General features: G+C 40.2%; 1 protein-coding gene across 2 annotated transcripts in view; it reads left to right on the top strand.

Moving 5' to 3' along the window:
* Positions 1–1,068: 1,068 nt before the first annotated feature.
* Positions 1,069–23,155, top strand: part of drosha (drosha ribonuclease III) — a 298,514-nt gene continuing 276,427 nt past the window's right edge. For both annotated transcript variants that reach the window (XM_072913522.1, XM_061965099.1), the window contains exons 1-12: positions 1,069–1,236; positions 1,553–2,321; positions 6,493–6,561; positions 6,636–6,906; positions 9,359–9,500; positions 12,051–12,211; positions 12,384–12,464; positions 14,255–14,341; positions 14,415–14,501; positions 19,924–19,995; positions 20,304–20,385; positions 20,474–20,551. In XM_072913522.1, the coding sequence (XP_072769623.1) occupies positions 1,555–2,321; positions 6,493–6,561; positions 6,636–6,906; positions 9,359–9,500; positions 12,051–12,211; positions 12,384–12,464; positions 14,255–14,341; positions 14,415–14,501; positions 19,924–19,995; positions 20,304–20,385; positions 20,474–20,551 (1,897 nt within the window). In that variant the 5' untranslated portion in view covers positions 1,069–1,236; positions 1,553–1,554. The remainder of the gene's footprint in view (positions 1,237–1,552; positions 2,322–6,492; positions 6,562–6,635; positions 6,907–9,358; positions 9,501–12,050; positions 12,212–12,383; positions 12,465–14,254; positions 14,342–14,414; positions 14,502–19,923; positions 19,996–20,303; positions 20,386–20,473; positions 20,552–23,155) is intronic.

Here is a 23,155-nt window from a genome sequence, read left to right as displayed (position 1 = left end):
ATATTTGTATATAAAAATGTATATATATATATATATATATATATATATATATATATACGTATATATATATGGCCCTAGTGTGTGAATGTGAGTGTGGGATAAGAGGTAGAAAATGGATGGATGCAGTAGAAAATGGATGGATGGATGTGTATATATATATATATATATATATATATATATATATATATATATATATATATATATATATATATATATATCTCCATCCATCCATCCATCCATTTTCTACCGCTTATTCCCTTCGGGGTCGCGGGGGGCGCTGGAGCCTATCTCAGCTACAATTGGGCGGAAGGCGGTGTACACCCTGGACAAGTCGCCACCTCATCGCAGGGCCAACACAGATAGACAGACAACATTCAAACTCACATTCACACACTGGGGCCAATTTAGTGTTGCCAATCAACCTATCCCCAGGTGCATGTCTTTGGAGGTGGGAGGAAGCCGGAGTACCCGGAGGGAACCCACGCAGTCACGGGGAGAAAATGCAAACTCCACACAGAAAGACCCCGAGGCCGGGATTGAACTCACGACTACTCAGGATCTTCATATTGTGAGGCAGACGCACTAACCCTCTCCCACCGTGCTGCCCTATATATATATATATATATATATATATATATATATATATATATATATATATATATATATATATATATATATATATATATATATATATATATATATATAAGGTTTCACTTCAAGAAATGCATTTCTATTCTTGAAGAATTTAACTTTCAACATAATATTAATCATTCATAGGTTGCTACCTTTAATGAATATAACATACACCTTATCAAAATAAATATATAGTACCACATTCCAAAAATAAAATTATTTACATTTCCTACAGCATAACATTTATAACAATTGTCAGCCATATTGTTACTTTTCTGTTTCAAAAACAATATCAAAGTTTTACCATTATTTTGGTTAGACGCGCGGAGTCTACGACACAGGAAGTTATTGCCTCCGAAGCCTTCTCATTGGCCAGCCACCGAAATAGGGGCGTGTGATTGGTCCATGCTGTCCAACCAGTGCCGATAACCCTCTCGACCGGAAACACCAGCTGCCATTCAATTTTGTGAGCCTGCAGGAGTTTTGTGCTAATATACAGCGTTTTATTTTGCCACATATAAAACGGCATTTTCAGTTCCGACCTAAACACTTCATAGCAAGAACATAATTATGTGCAACTGACCGCGGTGTTTACATTTCAAGGTAATGTTTCGCTATTATGCTCGCAAGGTGTAGCGGCTAGCTCGCTAGCGGCTAGCTTGTGATGCTAACGCTACCTTGCTCTCCAAAACAACGCCTTTGCATTCTCTCTTTAGTTATTAATTGTTCATTTCAATATCATCTCAGTGGCAGTGGTGTTTGAAATTATAGGAAGAGATTAATGTAAAATGTGTTTGTTGGAGCATGGTCGTGGCAAGCATGAGAGTTATCTTAATTAATGACGTCACGAATTAGGCGTATTTGTAGTGTTTTTGATCCTGTGCTTACTAAACTCCATTCATCTCCTGTGTGCCCTCAGTCATGTCTTTCCATCAAGACCGTGGCACCCCCAGAAGTGGAGGAGGAGGAGGAATGCCCCCTGACCAAAACTACCGACCTGCCAACCTGAGGCCCCCGCAGCCTCCCCTGGCCCCGTACACCTATGACCCCCAAACTCCTCCCACACCAGGCTACCATGGCAACAGCAGCTACATGCCTCCCCACCCGGACTTCATGCAATATCCGCCTCCGCCGCCACCCCAGACTCCCGCTTCTCTTCACCCTTGCTCCGTGCGTCCGCCCTTCCCCAAGCTGCCCGTGGGAGGCTTCCCCGACCCCCCACCCAGTTTTCCGCCGCCTCCTCTGCCCTTAGTCGCCGGCGCTTCCCCCCAGGTGACGCAGCATGCCTACCACTCGTACATGATGCCGCCCGTGCCTCTCCCGCCAATGCCTCCCCCGCCCATGCCTCCCCCCATGAGTTACCCGCCTCCGTACGCCATGGGCTACCCTCCTTTCCCTCCTCCTGGCTTCAGCCCCGGCTACGCCCCCAGCCCCACGTCATTCAAAGCCGACCAGAGCTTCCACCGCAGGGGGCCGTACAAGTACGAGAAACCCGGCGACGGCAGGCGGTCCCCCGATAGAGGATATCGCCACGACGACCACCGGCAGAGGGGCTACGGGGACAAACAAGAGAGGAAGGACCGCGGCAGAAGTCCAGACAGACACGGACGATCCGACGGCGGGAGGTACAGGTCCCACTATGACAGAGAACGATCCCCTGGAAGACACCGCAGCCGGGATCATAGCAGGTAATACCTTTTGTCCACATCCTAAATGTTGCCTGTTTACATGTTGCTGTTTATTTGAATCAAGATCCAATCTGGTATAAAGGAGAGATGTGACGTGAGCCATTCGTTTGGGAGCCGTTTTTAATGCACGTGCAAATTTAACGTCGGCAATTGCCCACTCTGCACATGTGTGCCACCCGACTGGCAACTGGACTAGAAAATGAGTCAGAGTTAAATAATTTTATATTACCTTTTTTAATTAAAAACAAGTATGTATGTATATGTATATACAACCCTAACCCCAAATGTGTTTGTACCGTATTTTTCTGAGTATAAGTCGCACCGGCCGAAAATGCATAATGAAGGAAAAAAACACAAGTCGCACTGGAGAATAAGTCGCATTTTTTGGGGAAATGTATTTTATAAAACCCAACACCAAGAATAGACATTTGAAAGGCAATTTAAAATGAATAAAGAATAGTGAACAACAGGCTGAGTAAGTGTACGTTATATGAGGCATAAATAACCAACTGAGAACGTGCCTGGTGTGTTAACGTAACATATTATGGTAAGAGTCATTCAAATAACTATAACATATAGAACATGCTATACGTTTACCAAACAATCTGTCACTCCTAATCACTAAATCCCATGAAGTCTAGTCTCTTACGTGAATGAGCTAAATAATAATATTTGATATTTTACGGTAATGTGTTAATAATTTCACACATAAGTCGCTCCTGAGTATAAGTCGCACTCCCGGCCAAACTATGAAAACAAAACTGCGACTTATAGTCCGAAAAATACGGTATATATCTGTATATGTGTATATATGTACACATGTATGTATATACAGGCCTTGAATTTGAACTTTTTAAGGTCAAGGCAAGTGTTGCCTTAAAGGAAGGCTCATATTTTAGGGACCCAAGGCAAGTTAGAAGGGTACCAAGGCAAACATTATTTTCTTTCGAGAGGCATATATATATATATATATATATATATATATATATATATATATATATATATATATATATATACGTGTGTATATATATATATATATATATATATATATATATATATATATATATATATATATATATATACGTGTGTATATATATATATATATATATATATATGTAGTATGTATGTGTGTGTATATGTACATGTATGAGATCTAGGCCTGACAATTATGGCCAAAGTAATAATTACGAGTATTGTTATCAATAATGGGCAGCACGGTGGAACAGGGGTTAGTGTGTCTGCCTCACAAAACGAAGGTCCTGGGTTCGATCCTGCACTTTCTGTGTGGAGTTTGCATGTTCTCCCCGTGACTGCGTGGGTTCCCTCCGGGTACTCCGGCTTCCTCCCACCTCCAAAGACATGCACCTGGGGATAGGTTGATTGGCAACACTAAATTGGCCCTAGTGTGTGAATGTGAGTGTGAATGTTGTCTGTCTATCTGTGTTGGCCCTGTGATGAGGTGGCGACTTGTCTAGGGTGTACCCCGCCTTCCGCCCGAATGCAGCTGAGATAGGCTCCAGCAACCCCCTCGACACCGAACGGGACAAGCGGTAGGAAATGGATGGATGAATGGTTATCAATATTGAAATCATGATTACTGATTAAGTAAAGCAGTGTTGGGGTGTGAACGTAATACCATCATGTCATTTGTAATGTCTAATAAAAAGACTATAGATAAACGTTATCCATATATTTATAGACAAATATTAGGTTTTCTTATTCTTTAATAACATCAACTTGTCAGCTTTTTGTCATTACATGATACCTTTTATCTCTATTTTTACATTTTGATAGTTTTTATTTTAATTTTTTTTAAGTTATGTACATCATGTAGATGATGTATCGGGACAGATCCATTATGGGTTTGAGCAGAAATATGTCGTACAGGAATTAACTATACACAATAACACATTAACAAAATTATGTCACATGAATGATTTTTGAAGTGACATGAAAAAAAGCACAATTAATGTAAACAAAACCTAGTGTTTACTTTTTGATATTAAAATAAAACACAAAGCAGTTTGACTAATGAAGATGAAGTCTAATAAACAAGCTTTGTTCTTCTCCAACACCTCCCTAGTGTTTCAGTACAACAGTTTGGCCAACAAAAGAAAACTCGCAGTGATCCCTCTCACATCGAATAAACAATCTTCACTGCCTCCGTTCAATTCGATGAGATGACAAAACATTATAGCTAGTATTGATGTTATTTTAACACTGATGCAGTTTGCAGTTAAATACTGTAAAGGAGGTGTGAACATCCCAGTAAACAAAGTAAAGACTTTATAAACAAGTTGTGACAACGTTTACGACACATCCCCTGCTGCAAAACATCAAATAGTTTTCTCCTTGGCTTTTAGTGTGGGGACAAGTGTCTCCAATATTGTCCACACCTGTCTCCATCTAAACACAGCAGTGCGCTCTTAAACGCACGGCGGGAAGCGAGGGAAAATGACCAAGCGCTTGGCTCTGTTTACTCCGAGGGGAAATCTCCGCAGCACAGTCTGTGTCGTTGGTCCGCCATGATTATCAAGCCAAACGACACTAGTGCGCATGCGCCTGACTTCGTGTTGCCTAAAATGCATGAATAAATTAAGTTTTTCTGGTCATTAAAAAATTAAACGGTATTACTAACCGTCGAGAATTATCGCAAATTATCAATATACTGTGTATTGTGACATCCCTTGTCCATTAACAAGTAAAAAGTCAAGGGCGGTCACGGCATGTTCTTGCCACAAATTTTGGTAAATTTTTGGGGTATTACAGCAATGACGAGGGTGGTCGCGTTAAGTGCCATGGTAAAATTTGAGCGCTGTATATATATATAAAATAGAGAAATATTTGTATATTTATACCATTACTTTTTTCTTGTATATAATTTGTATTTTATTTTTATTGGGATTCACTCTTTGGGTTCAGTATTCTAAAGTGAACTGTGGTATGGGCACTCCATCGAGTCGTACGCTAAATAATCAGTTAATTAAGTGATTTGTGTTTTATTTTTAAATATTCAAACACAGTGTTACTGTTCAAACCTAGTGTAATGTTACAGTGGCCGAACTTATTAAATAAAACTTCTGCCTTGTTTTTAATGAATATTTAGGCCTACTACGCTACTGTACCATATTTTCCGCACTATAAGGCGCACCTAAAAACCTCTAATTTTCTCAAAAGCTGACAGTGCACCTTATAATCCGGTGCGCCTTATATATGGACCAATATTGAGCCACAAAAGGTCTCGCAACTCCAGGATGCATAACGTAACGCCAGCCTCTACTGTAGCGTATATTCTGTACGCCTTATAATGTGGTGCGTCTTATAATGCGGTGCGCCTTATATATGAACAAAGTTTTAAAATAGGCCATTCATTGAAGGTGCGCCTTATAATCCGGTGCGCCTTATAGTGCGGAAAATACGAAATTTTAAAGTTGGTCATTAATATGGTGGTACTTGGAGAACCATGTTTTTTCTCAGTTTGTACTTGGTGAAAAACATTTTCAGAACCACTGTTCTAAAGGTTTGTAGTTCAAGTGTACACACACCAGGTATGCTAGTACAATTTTGTACTCAAATTTTTAGTATGTCTTAATTTCTATTGTAATTTTGTTTACACTTTTTTTTTTTTATCCAATAATACATTTTATTCTTTTTTTGTGGATTATTTGTCTACATTGTTAAAATGCTACACATTTTTTAGGTGGGGGAACATTTTAACTAGTGATGCCTTATGGAATGTTTGCAATGAAAACTATACATTTGAAAAAATATGGCCAATATTTCAGATAAAATCCCACTTATAGTAATATTTGTGTAAATTAAATTGTTCTGATCTACATCTTAAGTTAAAATTAAAGTACCAATGATTGTCACACACACACACTATGTGTGGTGAAATTATTCTCTGCATTTGACCCATCACCCTTGATCACCCCCTGGGGTTATCGTGTAACTGATACTAGTGACTGTTAAAAAAATAACTATAACGACGACTTTTAAGGGGATTTTTGTAAGAAACTGCTCCTCAACATCCGGCTCCCTTCAAAGAGCCATACGTTTTTTTGTATAAAGTCTAGTTACATACACAATTTAGTTAAATGTTTTGCCCCTAATAAATGAACATTATGACAATCCGTTTTCTCGCATTAAACTTGTTTTCTCATACACATAGAGAGCGCTATCGACACAGAGAGAGTCGTAGATCCCAGTCGCCTGACCGACACAGAAAGAGGCCTCGCAGGTACTTGTGCAAATGTACCCCTGTTAGACTCCTCTTTGGATATGTTCTTATATTTCATGTTTATCCATGCGCAGCCGCTCCACAAGCAGAGACCGGAAGCGCGGCCGCTGGGAGGAGGAGAGGGATCGCAGGTCCGAGGCCTCGTCAGTTGTGAGCCGAGACCGCGGCTACTCCTCCACCCGTAGCCGAGAATCCGAGGAGAGCGTCGCCGACCGAGAGCGGGAAGCCGAGCGGGAAAAGGAGAAAGTGGACGAAGAGAAGGAGGAAGAAGACCTGCTGAAGCCCGCCTGGATCCGCTGCACCCACGCTGAGAACTATTACTCCAACGACCCCATGGATCAAGTGGTACCATCTATTAATTCTTTTCCGGCAATATTTAACAGTGAAAAACATGATAAGCAAAAAGAATATGTTAGGAATTACAAATGAACCTTCTGCCTATGAGTGCGTTTTAGATAGGAGAGTGACACATGCTTTGGTGTCAGACTCCCCAAAAGTCTCTTCATTTAATTTTTTGAATAAGAGTATCTAGAGTGATTTGGGGAAAAAAATCACAATAGTTTTTCGGTCGATATTGATATGTTTTACGAAATTAGGCATTAGGCAAATTCATATATTCACGTGATATAAACTTTTTTAATACTATCGTCAGATCGCATGTTGATGATGCGCTCTAGCTGTGTCCCCCAAATCTGACAGCGATAAGTAGGGCTGGGCGATATGGCCTTTTTTTAACATCTCAATATTTTTAGGCCATGTCACAATACACGATATATAGCGCAATATTTTGCCTTAGCCTTGAATGAACACTTGATGCATATAATCACAGCAGTATGATGATTCTATGTGTCTACATTAAAACATTCTTGTTCATACTGCATTAATACATGCTCATTTTAAACTTTCATGCAGAGAGGGAAATCACAACTAAGTCAATTTACCAAAACTGTATTTATTAAACAGTTATTAAGCAGTGGCACAAACATTCATGTCATTTCAAAACAGAAAGTACAAGATTGTCAGAGACATTTTAAAACAAGCTATTAGTGCACTTTTGTGCATGATTTTAAAACAAGCTATTAGTGCACTTTTGTGCATGATGTCTCTAAGATGACATATCAAAACAACACTAAATTAAAGTGCACTTTTTGTACAGAACGCCACTACAATAGTTTAAAACAAATAAAGTGCACTTTTGTGCATGATGTCACACAAGATATTTCAATAACTGTCAAATAAAAATGAGCTGCATAATAGGAAATCAAATAGTGTATGTCCTTCGCTATGCGGTAGGTTCCTGCGGACGTTATCTCCTTATGTCGTGGACTATTTTTTTCATACGGTGTTGATGTGGAAATGGTTGCCTCTGCATTTTGTTGGTGTGTCACCAAACGGAGATGTTGACATGCGGAGTTTCAAGCACTCTTCATTCTCTAGCAGGTGACTTTTCAAATGATGCTACATATTAGCAGTAATGCTACTTTTTGTAGCAACGCTTTTGCCCCACACTTGACCAATTACGGTTGTCTGTTCGACATATTCCCACTTGAAGCCAAACCACCGCCAGACGATGGACCCCCCTGCTGTTTTTCTTGGGAATTAATTCTTCCTTCATTTGTTACCAGATTCGCACCTTCTTTATCTCGTATTACCACTCGCACCACAGCTAACGTTACCCATGCTGCTACCTCTCTGCTCAGCGAGGGCGTATACATATGTGACGTATGTAAGAAGGTGCGCTTGTTTAAGTCTCTGTGAGAAGGAGAGACAAGAAAGAGTGAGAAGAGCCTGTAGTGTAATGCCTGCTGCTAAAAGCAACTGCGTGAGAACCTATACTCGAATATCACGATATAGTCATTTTCTATATCACACAGAGACATACCCGCGATATAACGAGTATATCGATATATCGCCCAGCCCTAGCGACAAGCTAACAAAGACGTCCACAGCACAATGCAGCATCCACGCTAGCAGTTAATCCCCAGTGCAGCGTCTAAATCACTAATAAGCGTCTCCATGGCGGCAAATATACTGCAATGTCCAGAGAAAGTTACGGTCTTTTCATTATTTATTTGAGGTCTCAAATAACATCAGTTTACAGAGGAGCAAGTCTAAGCTGCTGGAAAGGGAAGAAAAAAGAAGAGCGGTTGGGGCGAAGTGGCCTGTCCTTGGGAGGGACAAAGAATCTAATTATGAACCGGAATGTTTTTGTTAACCCTTTCGGAAAGGCAGTAATACAGCATCAATCACAACATAAACCCATTTAGAGAGTAACCTTCGACCAAAAGACAAATACATAATAAATTAGTGACCTTCGGCTTCTCGACAGTCCTTGTCCTATGTTCCTGGAAGATAGGGAGCCGGGGAGAATGTAAGAAGAACCAAGCAGAGCTGTCGCCGCAGGGTCCGAGGAAAAAAAAGAGTTGTATCACACACCACAGTTAGCATGCTAACAGTTAGCAAGTGTCACATACCAAGTCATATGACTCTGGGGTTAACGGTTGCAAAAGTAGCTAAAAAATGTAGCATGCTAACAGGTAGCATTTTCCACATACCAGGTTATGTGACTGTAAGGTGTATGGCTGTGGAATTAAACAGGCCAATGCTGTAAAGAGAAGCAATACAACATAAATCATATGAGGACTCTCACTTACTGAAATTATTGTTAAAGAAGAGATTTCTAAAATATTAATTTTGCCACATCAGGTGTGCAAATATTTGAACCCACCTAAAAGTCTGACCACGCAAACACTTTTGGGGACCTGTGTACGTTTTGAGCATCTTATATTTTCCACAGGGGGATTCCACAGTGGTCGGGACGAGTAAACTGCGAGCCCTGTATGAGCGTTTCGAGGAGGAGCTGGGCAGGAGGCAGGAGCGAGCCAAGGAAGCTCGACCCAAATGGGAACCGCCAAAGACCAAACTGGATGAAAATCCAGGTGATGCTTTTATGCCAATAGGACTTTTTAGTGTCGTTCTATAAGTAACGTGTCATGAGAATACGAGCAGTGGCACTCAAACACTCACTTTTAAAGTTTTCATACACACGATACCACCCCTAGTTAAGCCAAATCCTTTTTCCAGCGAGGGCCGCTTTCAGTAAAATGGAAGGGTGCGGGGGCCACTTTGAAACATTTTGTATGGTAAATATAAAAGCAAACCAGTGTACGCCAATTTATGCTAAGCTATCTGAACAAAACATCCACACTAGCTTTCTGTTATTGGTGACAAATACATCAGTAGAATCTATAGACGAGGGCTGCCAAAAATAACAAATTAACTTGTGCGATTAATCACAAAACATATTTCATTAGTCACGTATATACAGAGATTAATCCCGCAAATATTCAGCCCGTTTATCTTCCATCTATTCTATCAATAAAATTGCATTTCTGACCAAGTATTGGGGTCTTCTTTAATCGGCATTTTTTAAATTAATATCATGCAAGTTAGTTTATGCTGCTAGTAATACTTGTGATTAATCCAAATTCAAAAGTGTGAATAATCTGATTTAAAAAATATATTATTTGACAGCATTACTGATTACATCTTGATACTAATGAATTCATTAAATTTTTACAATCTGCTGAGGGCCAAAAAAAAAAAAAGGAAGTTGGGCCCTAGGCTGCATTTTGGACATCCCTTGTCTAACACTTTGGGGGCAAAAAAAGAGCCTTCACTATACATCATAAAATGCATCCTGGAGCTTTGCCGACGTGTCAGCCAGCCGTTGACTTGATCATTTTGATTTTCTTTTGCGAATATGCTAACCTGGCATAATGTTGCTGTTCTAGATGAGTTAGCATGTCGCTAGTGGTGGGAATCTTTAGGGATCACGACTCAGGGGCTCTTTATTATTTTATTATATTGTATATTGCCAATATATTGTATACTATACAGTATTTTCTAAATGTTTTAAATTTAATTATTCATATTAAAAATACATCTACAAGGCTCCTTGTTTGGCTACTAAAGTTTGCAGTAATGCATAATTTCTTGTTTATATATATATATATATCGTATTTTTCGGACTATAAGTCGCAGTTTTTTTCATAGTTTGGCCGGGGGTGCGACTTATACTCAGGAGCGACTTATGTGTGAAATTATTAACACATTACCGTAAAATATCAAATATTATTTAGCTCATTCACGTAAGAGACTAGACGTATGAGATTTCAACGGATTTAGCGATTAGGAGCGACAGATTGTTTGGTAAACGTATAGCATGTTCTATATGTTATAGTTATTTGAATGATTCTTACCATAATATGTTACGTTAACATACCAGGCACGTTCTCAGTTGGTTATTTATGCGTCATATAACGTACACTTATTCAGCCTGTTGTTCACTATTCTTTATTTATTTTAAATTGCCTTTCAAATGTCTATTCTTGGTGTTAGGTTTTATCAAATACATTTCCCCAAAAAATGCGACTTATATATGTTTTTTCCCTTCTTTATTATGCATTTTCGGCAGGTGCGACTTATACTCGAGAGCGATTTATACTCCGAAAAATACGGTGTGTATATATATATATATATATATATATATATATATATATATACACACACACAAAAATAACAAACATTAAGAGAAACAAATCTCCACTGTTTGCCGCCTCACTCATCACGTCACCCACACACCACCGCTCTCATGTGCAATCTATTTTAGCGGCCATGACTTTAATTCTCGAGCACTCAATCAGGCCTGGATTTGATCCATTTTTGTTAGTTACTATTGGGATCCTCTCTTTTGCAGGGGAGAGTCTTCCCAGATTCTTCAGTTCTAAGGCCGTCTAAATAATGAGAGGTGACTAGAATTGAAGTTTAACATATTTTGCTATACAAAGGAGTAAGTACAAAAAATAGCAATACCTGCGCTGGAGATAAGACCGAGCTGTCCTAAGTCCGAAACCTTCTCTAAAATGGTCGCTCTCCTCGCACGCCTTGCTGCTCACCTTGTCGGAGATTGGAACTGAAAGTTAACTTGCCACAACTCTCCGCACCTGGTACAGCCTGACACCATTAAAACTTGAGAAAATAATGAAACACGGTGCGATCATTGTTTTTGTCTTCTTTGGGTGGAACCAAGGCCAAAGCTAGTAACTTCTAAAGTGTTCCAGTTTGCTCAAAGGAGGGTAAATATTCCCCCAACATTACTCATTAAACGATTAATCGATGCTAAAGAATATGAATCAAAGCTTCTTTTTAATCAAATTACTAGATTTCATTGATTACTTGTCCAGGATGAACCCCGCCTTCCGCCTGAATGCAGCTGAGATAGGCTCCAGCACCCCCTGTCCAAAAGGGACAAGCGGCAGAAAATGGATGGATGGATGGAAATGTTGCACCCTTAATCCTAAGCCTAATGTATATAGTTAATATGGTGTATGTTTCTGTGGTGCACATCTGTATGGGACCTTGATAAAGAAAGCAGGCTGATGTGGTGTTAATATTCCTGCCGTTTTTATAAATTTGTCTTTTTGCAGGTGTCAGCAGCAGCGAGTCGGACTGCGAGTCCGACGGTGAAGGAAGTTCTTGCTCCAGCGGCTCGGATTTGGATGTTTTTGACGTCATCGCAGAGATCAAGAGGAAGAAAGCGCACCCCGACCGACTTCATGAGGAGCTGTGGTACAACGATCCGGGACAGGTAGGCGTCCTTCAATCCTCTTTCTCCTTCCTACTTTCATAACCTTGCTGTAACATGGAGGCGACGGAGATGATCGGATTTGAAGTGATGGATGGTTTTATTCCAGAGTGGCTTTAATACCAATGTTCTGCTCTGCGGTGTCTGATCTACATATCATTTTCTTTGCGTCCAGATGAATGATGGTCCTCTGTGCAAGTGCAGCGCCAAGGCCAGACGCACCGGGATACGCCACAGCATCTACCCGGGGGAGGAGGTGCGACACGCCGTCTATAAATCACTCGCTCTTAACCTTCAAGTTCACCAGGCCGAGGACGCAGATCTCCAATGTTTTGCTATGGGAAGAACTGAACGTGAACCAAACCCAACCAAAGCTCCGTTTTCGGTGTGGCGTGTTTATTGCGGCGCGCCACAAATCAGCACTTACCAGGAACTTTTTTCTTCCGCTCTTCAGACTTTCAGGGCGTGTTATTCTGTCTCAAAGCGACCCTTTCGATGTTATACGACAGGGATGTCAAACTGGTTTTCATTGAGGGCCACATCGCATTTATGGCTGCCATCAGAGGGCTGCTTGTAACAGCGAATAATGTATGAATTTGCCTCTGGAAATCATTATTAATTATATAAATTGCTTTAAGTAGACTGTCGATTTTACAGTAAAAACCTAACATTTACAAAATGTTACTGTAAAATAGTGTTTATTTCTTACATTTTATGGTAAATATAAAAAACATCACCACTGTTGTATGTTGCCAGAATTTTACTATTAAATTGACATTGGTTTTTACAACATTATATTGTGAATGGAAAAACAGTACAAGATCCTTTTTAATTCTGGTAACTTAGCTGCCAGTTTTTGCATCGTAAAAACAAATGTATCGGTTTTCCATTTACAGGATCACACCGTTAAAAACAAGATTTTACAGTAAAAATATGGCAGCTCAGTCAACAAAATTATAGCGCAAAATTTTTATTTATTTGTGTATTTACAGTAGTACGCTAAAAAGACACCGTAAAATGTATTGTCATTTTTATTATTTATTTTTATTGATGGGTAGTTTGCTGTAAAATCATAAGTTAAGCAGATATTTAAGTATTTATTTTTATTTAGACAAAAAATGTTTGGAACGTATGATAATATACAGTAATATTTGTTGCAATATTGGATACTAATAAAGTTTAAAAGGCATGCAATTTCAAGTACGGTAGTACATATATTTTTTCCGTCCAAAAAAATCAATTACATTTAGTGAGAAAATATTAAGTACCGTATTTTCCGCACTATAAGGCGCACTTTCAATGAATGGCATATTTTAAAACTTTGTTCATATATAAGGCGCACCGCATTATAAGGCGTACCGCCTTATAAGGTGCATAGAATAGACGCTACAGTAGAGGCTGGGGTTACGTTATGCATCCATTAGATGGAGCTGCGCTAAAAGAAATGTCAACAAAACAGTCAGGTCAGTCAAACTTTATTAATAGATTACAAACCAGCGTTCTGACAACTCTGTTCACTCCCATAATGAATAAACAGCTGTTTTATTATTTTCCCCGAGGTAAAGTCAGGGTGTTTGTTTATCTTTTAACAACAGCAAGGTATAACATGTAGTGCAACATTTGTATCACATAGTGGAGGGGAACTTTTTCCTGATTCAATAAACACGTAAAAAACAGTGATACTGTTACGGTAAATCAAACGTAACACTCTTCTTCTTCTTCTACGGGGGAAAATGAAGACGGGGGAAAATGAAGTCAGCGGCTGCTTACCGTAGTTGCGATTGATTGAAACTTTTACCTGTTGGAGGCTCCATATATAAGGCGCACCGGATTATAAGGCGCACTGTCAGCTTTTGACAAAATTGGAGGTTTTTAGGTGCGCCTTATAGTGCGGAAAATACTGTACTTATTTGACATATCATTTCCAGGTGTTTGCGGGCCAGATCTGGCCCATGGGCCTTGAGTTTGACACCAGTGTTATACGACGTGTAACTCCCAAAATGGTAGCAATCTTACTCTGGTTATCTCTCTTGTGTTTTCTTCCAGCCTGCCAAACTGTGTCGAGGCATGAACAACAACACCGGCAAGCTGTTCCACTACAGGATCACCGTGTCTCCTCCCACCAACTTCCTGGTGCGACCCTTTGCCATTTCTAAAGAGATTAATCCAAGTCACAGACTGTAACATGAATGAATTATTGTTCCAGACGGACCGGCCCACCGTGATCGAGTACGACGACCACGAGTATCTCTTTGAAGGCTTCTCTCTCTTCTCCCACGTGCCACTCACCAACGTAAGCACACATCTATATATATTTCTATATTTGCTTTAACGCTGGACAGGCTTCAAAATTATTAATTAACCTGCCTCGCGTATTCACATAGAATTGGAAAATAAAATAGAACTTTGTCATTGCACTTAAAAAAGTACAATACAATTAATTTTCAGTACAACTTGTCTAATAACGGACATACAGTATACAGGGGTAGACAGAACAGGAGATTGATGGGTCGCCACTTGGCGGCGCTCCGAAAAGCGGTAGGATGTAGTTGAACATGGGAGAGGAGGAATGAAATGAAAGTAACTCCCAGACTAAGCTTCTATTTGTGATTTGGGTGGACTCAGTTTGAGATCAATACAACATAAAACAGAGTTGTAAAAAAAAAAAAAACTAAAACAAGAATTTGCTACACATGTTAAAATAAATCCAACTGCAGTCAGCTACAGAAAAGGGAGCTATACGTTTCATCTTTTTTTTTCTTAAGCGACGAGCCCAGGGGTGTCAAGTTTTACAACTAGGGGGCCACAGACACTAAAAAAAAAATCAGAGAATGCCATTTTGATGTTTTTCATTTTCAAAACCTGTGTGGAAACATCCATCCATCCATCCATTTCCTACCGCTTGTCCCTTACGGGGTCACGGGGGGTGCTGAAGCCTATCTCAGCTGCATTCGGGCGGTAGGCGGGGTACACCCTGGACAAGGAAATAATGTTGCTGATTTCCATGCCAACAAAGCAAGTATGTCTGATAAAAATAACGCTTCATTTGTTTAAAATGTGCTGGTTTGATGCTAAATTACATTATATTTGCTATACAGGTAAAAGCCAGTAAATTAGAATATTTTGAAAAACTTGATTTATTTCAGTAATTGCATTCAAAAGGTGTAACTTGTACATTATATTTATTCATTGCACACAGACTGATGCATTCAAATGTTTATTTCATTTAATTTTGATGATTTGAAGTGGCAACAAATGAAAATCCAAAATTCCGTGTGTCACAAAATTAGAATATTACTTAAGGCTAATACAAAAAAGGGATTTTTAGAAATGTTGGCCAACTGAAAAGTATGAAAATGAAAAATATGAGCATGTACAATACTCAATACTTGGTTGGAGCTCCTTTTGCCTCAATTACTGCGTTAATGCGGCGTGGCATGGAGTCGATGAGTTTCTGGCACTGCTCAGGTGTTATGAGAGCCCAGGTTGCTCTGATAGTGGCCTTCAACTCTTCTGCGTTTTTGGGTCTGGCATTCTGCATCTTCCTTTTCACAATACCCCACATATTTTCTATGGGGCTAAGGTCAGGGGAGTTGGCGGGCCAATTTAGAACAGAAATACCATGGTCCGTAAACCAGGCACGGGTAGATTTTGCGCTGTGTGCAGGCGCCAAGTCCTGTTGGAACTTGAAATCTCCATCTCCATAGAGCAGGTCAGCAGCAGGAAGCATGAAGTGCTCTAAAACTTGCTGGTAGACGGCTGCGTTGACCCTGGATCTCAGGAAACAGAGTGGACCGACACCAGCAGATGACATGGCACCCCAAACCATCACTGATGGTGGAAACTTTACACTAGACTTCAGGCAACGTGGATCCTGTGCCTCTCCTGTCTTCCTCCAGACTCTGGGACCTCGATTTCCAAAGGAAATGCAAAATTTGCATGGTTGGGTGATGGTTTGGGGTGCCATGTCATCTGCTGGTGACATTATGCGACAGCCTAGCACTGGTTCATAAACAGTTAAAACAAAATGTGCTTGGAGCGGTGTCAGGTTTGCCCCTTCTCCGCTCGTCAGCCTTATCTTCTTGGAGACTTCGGGTCCTGATAAGGCCCCTCCCGTTACTGTCCAGATCTGAAAACAGACACTTCTACGGCGAGGCGCATTCCAGACACACAGTGGAGATTTACAAGCTGTCCGCCTTTGCATGATAAAACAAAGACCGCTTAGTGAGCACAAGTGGATAGTAACCAGGGCCACCTGAACTGCAAGCAAACAAGTTTTGTGATAACTTATAAACAATTATTGTAACAGCCACTTTATTAAATGTTTGGATATAATCTCATTAAACAAAACCATTTTTCTTTTAAGTAATATAGACATTTATCAGAGCTGTTAATATATTTTATGAAGCACTGTAGTTAATCATAGAACTGGCACCCAATTAATCGTTTTGAGTCTATAATCAATTCTGAATTGAATCGTCACCCCCAAGAATCAAATCGACTCGTGTGGTGGCCAAAGATTCACAGCCCTACTGATTAGCATTAGTGATTTTTCATGGTGATTTCAACACCTCCAATTTTGGTAATGAAAACTACAACTAAGATGCACGCTACAATCAAACATCTGGTGCGTAATAAGTCCAATACTTACGGTATAAACACTTAAGTACTCAATATAAGACACGACTGGCTTAATGGCAAAAACGACTTCATCACTAGGCAACAACAGCCACTTAGAATAATGCGACTGCATGCAAAATCTTCAAAATATGATTGTAAATTCAACTTGGAATTGTGTTTAAAAAAAAAAAAAAAAAAGCCAAAATGTAACTAATAGACAGCATAGTTATCTTAATCAGATACTTTTTAAATATTACTTTAAAAAATCCATCCATCCATCCATTTCCTACCGCTTATTCCCTTTGGGGTCACTGGAGCCTATCTCAGCTACAATCGGGCGGAAGGCGGGGTACACCCTGGACAAGTCGCCACCTCATCGCAGGGCCAACACAGATAGACAGACAACATTCACACTCACATTCACACACTAGGGCCAATTTAGTGTTGCCAATCAACCTATCCCCAGGTGCATGTCTTTGGAGGTGGGAGGAAGCCGGAGTACCCGGAGGGAACCCACGCAGTCACGGGGAGAACATGCAAACTCCACACAGAAAGATCCCGAGCCCGGGATTGAACCCAAGACTACTCAGGACCTTCGTATTGTGAGGCAGATGCACTAACCACTCTTCCACCGTGCTGCCCACTTTAAAAAATGTATTTTATTATTAAACAATTAACTTTTAACACACACAAAAGTAAAATTGGTACCGTTTGTACCCATCCCTAATCTCAGTTTTGTGTTGTCAGCGTCATCATTTCAACTTTTTCTTGTTACATAACACCTGCTTGCTCTTCTATTCCACTTAAAAATAAAAATAGGCCACAGGGCACTGGCACACACTAACCTGGCATGATTGTGCTGTTAAAATGTGTTGTTAGCATGTAGCTAACATAGCTATGCTCATGTTGCCAACGCTTGTGTCCTGTTGTCCCACTCCTTAAAGGGGAACATTATCACCAGACCTATGTAAGCGTCAATATATACCTTGATGTTGCAGAAAAAAGACCATATATTTTTTTAACCGATTTCCGAACTCTAAATGGGTGAATTTTGGCAAATTAAACGCCTTTCTATTATTCGCTCTTGACGTCACATCGGGAAGCAATCCGCCATTTTCTCAAACACATTACAAACACCGAGTTAAATCAGCTCTGTTATTTTCCGTTTTTTTCGACTGTTTTCCGTGCCTTGGAGACATCATGCCTCGTCGGTGTGTTGTCGGAGGGTGTAACAACATGAACAGGGACGGATTCAAGTTGCACCAGTGGCCCAAAGATGCGAAAGTGGCAAGAAATTGGACGTTTGTTCCGCACACTTTACCGACGAAAGCTACGGTATGCTACGACAGAGATGGCAAGAATGTGTGGATATCCTGCGACACTCAAAGCAGATGCATTTCCAACTGGACTGGACAGATCAGCTTTCAGGAAAAGAGAGCGGATGAGGGTATGTCTACAGAATATATTAATTGATGAAAATTGGGCTGTCTGCACTCTCAAAGTGCATGCTGTTGCCAAATGTATTTCATATGCTGTAAACCTAGTTCATAGTTGTTAGTTTCCTTTAATGCCAAACAAACACATACCAATCGTTGGTTAGAAGGCGATCGCCGAATTCGTCCTCGCTTTCTCCCGTGTCGCTGGCTGTCGTGTCGTTTTCGTCGGTTTTGCTTGCATGCGGTTTAAACCGATATGGCTCAATAGCTTCAGTTTCTTCTTCAATTTCGTTTTCGCTACCTGCCTCCACACTACAACCATCCGTTTCAATACATTCGTAATCTGTTGAATCGCTTAAGCCGCTGAAATCCGAGTCTGAATCCGAGCTAATGTCGCTATAACTTGCTGTTCTATCCGCCATGTTTGTTTGTATTGGCATCACTGTGTGACGTCACAGGAAAATGGACGGGTGTAAATAACGATGGTTAAAATCAGGCAATTTGAAGCTTTTTTTAGGGATATTGCGTGATGGGTAAAATTTTGAAAAAAACTTCGAAAAATAAAATAAGCCACTGGGAACTGATTTTTAATGGTTTTAACCCTTCTGAAATTGTGATAATGTTCCCCTTTAAGGTTACGTTGTAGTATGTGATGTATGACATCTATCACGTTGAACAAGAGTTACTACACACAGTAAGGAAAACTAAAAAGTGCTTTTATGACATCTACATTATAGCATCAAGGTTAGATTTTTTTAAATTATTCTTGTTTGACTGAGCCATTAAAGGGAAAACTGAGTGCATTGCTTTGCTACAACCAGCAGTGGCGCTCTTGATTTAATTTATAGAAAAACCCCCCCACTATAGCTAACCTTAAAAATAGAATCCATTTTTTTTTTTTTCCACTGCAGTAATTATATCTTAATTGATCGCGACATGGCTCGACCTCGGAGATGAATATTGTCATCATAATTCATTGAAGTGTCCTCTTTATAGTCGCGCACTGTTGCGTTTGTTGTGACTGTGGTGAAGTTAATTACCTGTCAATCAAAATGTCCCCTCAACACATTTGTTGTGTAAAAGTCTTCTCGAAAAAGTTTCCCATTTAACTTCAGCTGATGTGCTTAGCTCGAAACACTTGAGAAGTCTGTCTCTATGTAGGACATGTCACTTTTGCATGTCTTACTGCCAATTTGAATATGAAACCTCTCTGTCAATATGTCTCACAGGAGGATTAGCCGTGATTTGAGCTGCATCGTTTAAAGCATTCCGCCTTAAAGGCCAGGGTAAACACTTGGTGGGATTAGAAGGTTTTGGAGTTGGCCGCGATATTCGCCCGCTGCTAGTTAGCCGCTTGAATGTGCTCTCACAGGTTAATCTCCTCAAAGTGCTCCCGCTCGGACAAGAAAGAAGAGTGTAACAGGGGAGATTAAAGGCAGGGCGGGGGCGGGTTTATCTGTTTAGTGATATGTGAGTTGCTTAAATGTCGAGGAAGCTTCCTGGTCGCACTCGAGGCTCCTGCCCCTCACGGCGTCGCTTTGCCAAAGACGAGCTTTTAATGACTTCCCTCGCAAAGCCGTCACCTCGGCCGAACGCGGCGCTAATGAGTCAGCGCGTCCTTTCTTCATGGCCTCCCCTCTCCTCCTTTCATCATGGCAGATTCCATTGTGCCGGGTGATCCGCTTCAACATAGATTACACCATCCACTTCATAGAGGAGATGACGCCCGAGGTCAGTGGAAGCTGTTTTATCTCCACTCTCTTCTCTCACCCCTTTTTTTTTGTTTTTATCTCAAGTGTCTGAGCCGCTGAGCCACGCGTCGTCGTCCCCCCCTTCCCCCCTCCTCACACCTCAGTGCCTCCTGAGCCGAGGTGCTAATCCTTTTAGAGGAGGGAAGAGGGATGATGGTGTCGATAACGTGGCTTATGCGATAAAGTTGGGAAAGTCGGATTCACTTACATAAAGGCTGTCTTCATTGTCTGCCACCAACTGAACGCTCACGCTCACTCCTACGCTTCTCCTCATCCCCCCTTCTCTAGAACTACTGCGTCCAAGGCCTGGAGCTGTTCGCCTCATACCTCTTCCAGGACATACTGGAGCTGTACGACTGGAACCTGACGGGTACCTCGGATTTAGGCAACCGTGCAAAAATGTGTGTTTTCATATTATTCCTTTTAACTCCTGTTCTATGCTCTTAATGTCTTTGCAGATCCAAATTTGGACAATGACCCCAGTGAATCATGCCAGCGGTTCCACTTCATGCCTCGATTTGTTCGCTTCCTACCAGGTGAGTGAAGAAAGTGACTTCCGCTTTGTTCTATGCTTCCCTCTAGTGGTCAGTCTCCACTTTTTATTTTTACTTTCTTAATGACAGGTAAACCGTTTTAAATCACACTTTTCCACATTTAGAGTGAAGGGGAGTCCAAACGTTTTCCACTGAGGGCCGCACTTGCGCCCCTCAGTGGGTGCCATGGGGGTGCCACTTTGATATATATTTTTTTCAAAACCAATACAATATGTAGATTTTGTTAACCTTTTTTAACCCGAGAACCCAAAAGGTTCTCAGTAAATTAAATCTTAAAAAACAATACACACACACACACACACACACACACACACACACACACACACACACACACACACACACACACATAGTATTAACAGTGCAATACATGTTCATAACATGGTCACTACTGCATAGTTTCTCTTGTTATATTCTTATTTTTACCGTTATATTTTTATTCTTATTGTTGTTTTTTATTTTTATTTTTATTGTTATATTTTCTATTTTAATTCCATTTGTACCCCCATTATTTACTTTTTACTTTTTTCATTCGATCTCAATTCTGTACATTGCTGCTGGAATTTTACATTTCCTGATGGAACTCTCCTGAAGGAATCAATAAAGATCTATCCATCTATCTATCTATCTATCTATCTATCTATCTATCTATCTATCTATCTATCTATCTATCTATCTATATACACTTAACTTTCAAATCAACTTCAGAACTGTCTGTCGATGTACAGTTTTTATTTTTTTTTAAGTTTTATGCCCTTTTTTGTTAAAGCAAACCCTGTTTTTTATGACAATACCACAATACATGCAGTATTTCCCCCTACAAAATGTTCAATAAGGAATATTTTATGTGAAGTAATTGGAGCCTTAAATTGGTCAATAATTCATTACTACTTTGATTTTGATTCATTATTGTTTTGAAAACATCCCATTAAAAAGGGCCCCACTCAAAGTGTTGAAAATAATTCATACATCATTATTATTATTATTATTATTTTCAATCCTTAAATCTCTAGATCAACTTCAGATCTTTCAATCACAAATTTTTAGTATTTTGCTTGTTTTGATGCCCGAATAGGACAAGCGGTAGAAAATGGATGGCTGGATGGATGGGTGTCACCTAAGTTACACATTAGAGTAATTAAAACATTACAAACTAGAAAAGCGCAGACCTCCGCAAGGCCTAATCTCCCAAGAGTCAATAATCCTAAATCCAGTCGGTGATCTGGATCAGCCCTAAAATGTTCCTTATCCCATTTCTGACATTTCCTGAAAGTTTAATCTAAGTCCGTTCATTACATTTTGAGTTATTTATAGAAAAATGAAAGAAACTCTTGTCAGTCATCCACACTCTTTGTCTCTCTGGGTGGAGGCGGGACTGCTAGCGTACACACTCAAAGTAGAGGCTTGTAGCATAAACGTCAGGTAACATAGTAGAACTGATCCGGATCAGCTCCAAAATGTAATCACTTGTTGTTTTTTTTAATCCCATTTAGAACATTTCATGAAAGTTGGATGAAGATCTGCTTGTAACCTTTTGAGTTATCTATAGCGGAATGGAGTGAACACTCTCCTCAGTCATTCACTATCTTTGTCTCTGCGGTGCTGCTAGCATACACACACACAGAAACGTAAGCATAAGGTAATGTAGTAGAAAGGGGCCTGACATCTAATAAGTCAGTATCTTATTCCATTTCAGGGGCCGTATTTATCAAGCGTCTTAGAATTACTCCTAAGAAGTCTGCTAAGAGTTGACTTATGAGTAAAGAAATTCTTCGCTGAAAGCTGCACTTAAAAGTTAGTTATCAAGCGTCTTACTCACACTTTCAGCGAAGTGTAGGACTGAATCTTAAGTGTCACACTCAGATTATTACGACATTACTATGTGCCGTAAACGGAATTTTAGGTGACGTCATTTCTGTGTCCATAGAAAAGACCAATCACGGAAGGGAATCCCTTGTCTAAGAATAAAGAAATATCTTAGAAATATTTAAGTGGACAATGGGAGTGTATATTTTGACAATAAACTACAAAATAATACAAAACAAACAAACAATATTGGCAATGAATCAAAAATAAATGTTTCCTTTTCTTTCCAATTCATTTTCCCAGTGGCGAGATATTGAAGCATTGTGATGACCTTTAGTTCTGCTGTGAAAGCTCTGCAGCGTGATGTTGCTGATGAGATGACGCCCCTTATTAAATCTGTGACAAAAATAATACCCGCTCTGTCTAAACCAGGGGTCGGCAACCCGCGGCTCCGGAGCCGCATGCGGCTCTTTGATCATTCTGATGCGGCTCAGCAGCTTACTTGCTGAACCCCCCAATTTTCCCGTGAGACTTCCGGATTTCAGTGCCTCTCGCAGAAAACTCCCGGGATTAATATTCACCGATTTTCACCCTTACAGCTATAATAAGGGCGTGCCATGATGGTACAAAATTTGGCGCTCTCTACAATCTGTATTAATAGCGTGCCAGCCCAACACTTGTTATACAATAAACATCTTCTGCTTAAACACGTACGTGACAGCAAGGCATACTTTGTCAACAGCCACACAGGTTACACTGACGGTGACCATGTAAAACAACTTT

This window comes from Nerophis lumbriciformis, linkage group LG07 (assembly GCF_033978685.3).
Source record: "Nerophis lumbriciformis linkage group LG07, RoL_Nlum_v2.1, whole genome shotgun sequence".
NCBI lineage: Eukaryota > Metazoa > Chordata > Actinopteri > Syngnathiformes > Syngnathidae > Nerophis > Nerophis lumbriciformis.
Note: the sequence above shows the minus strand (reverse complement) of the source record. Positions and strands in the feature narration are given on the sequence as shown.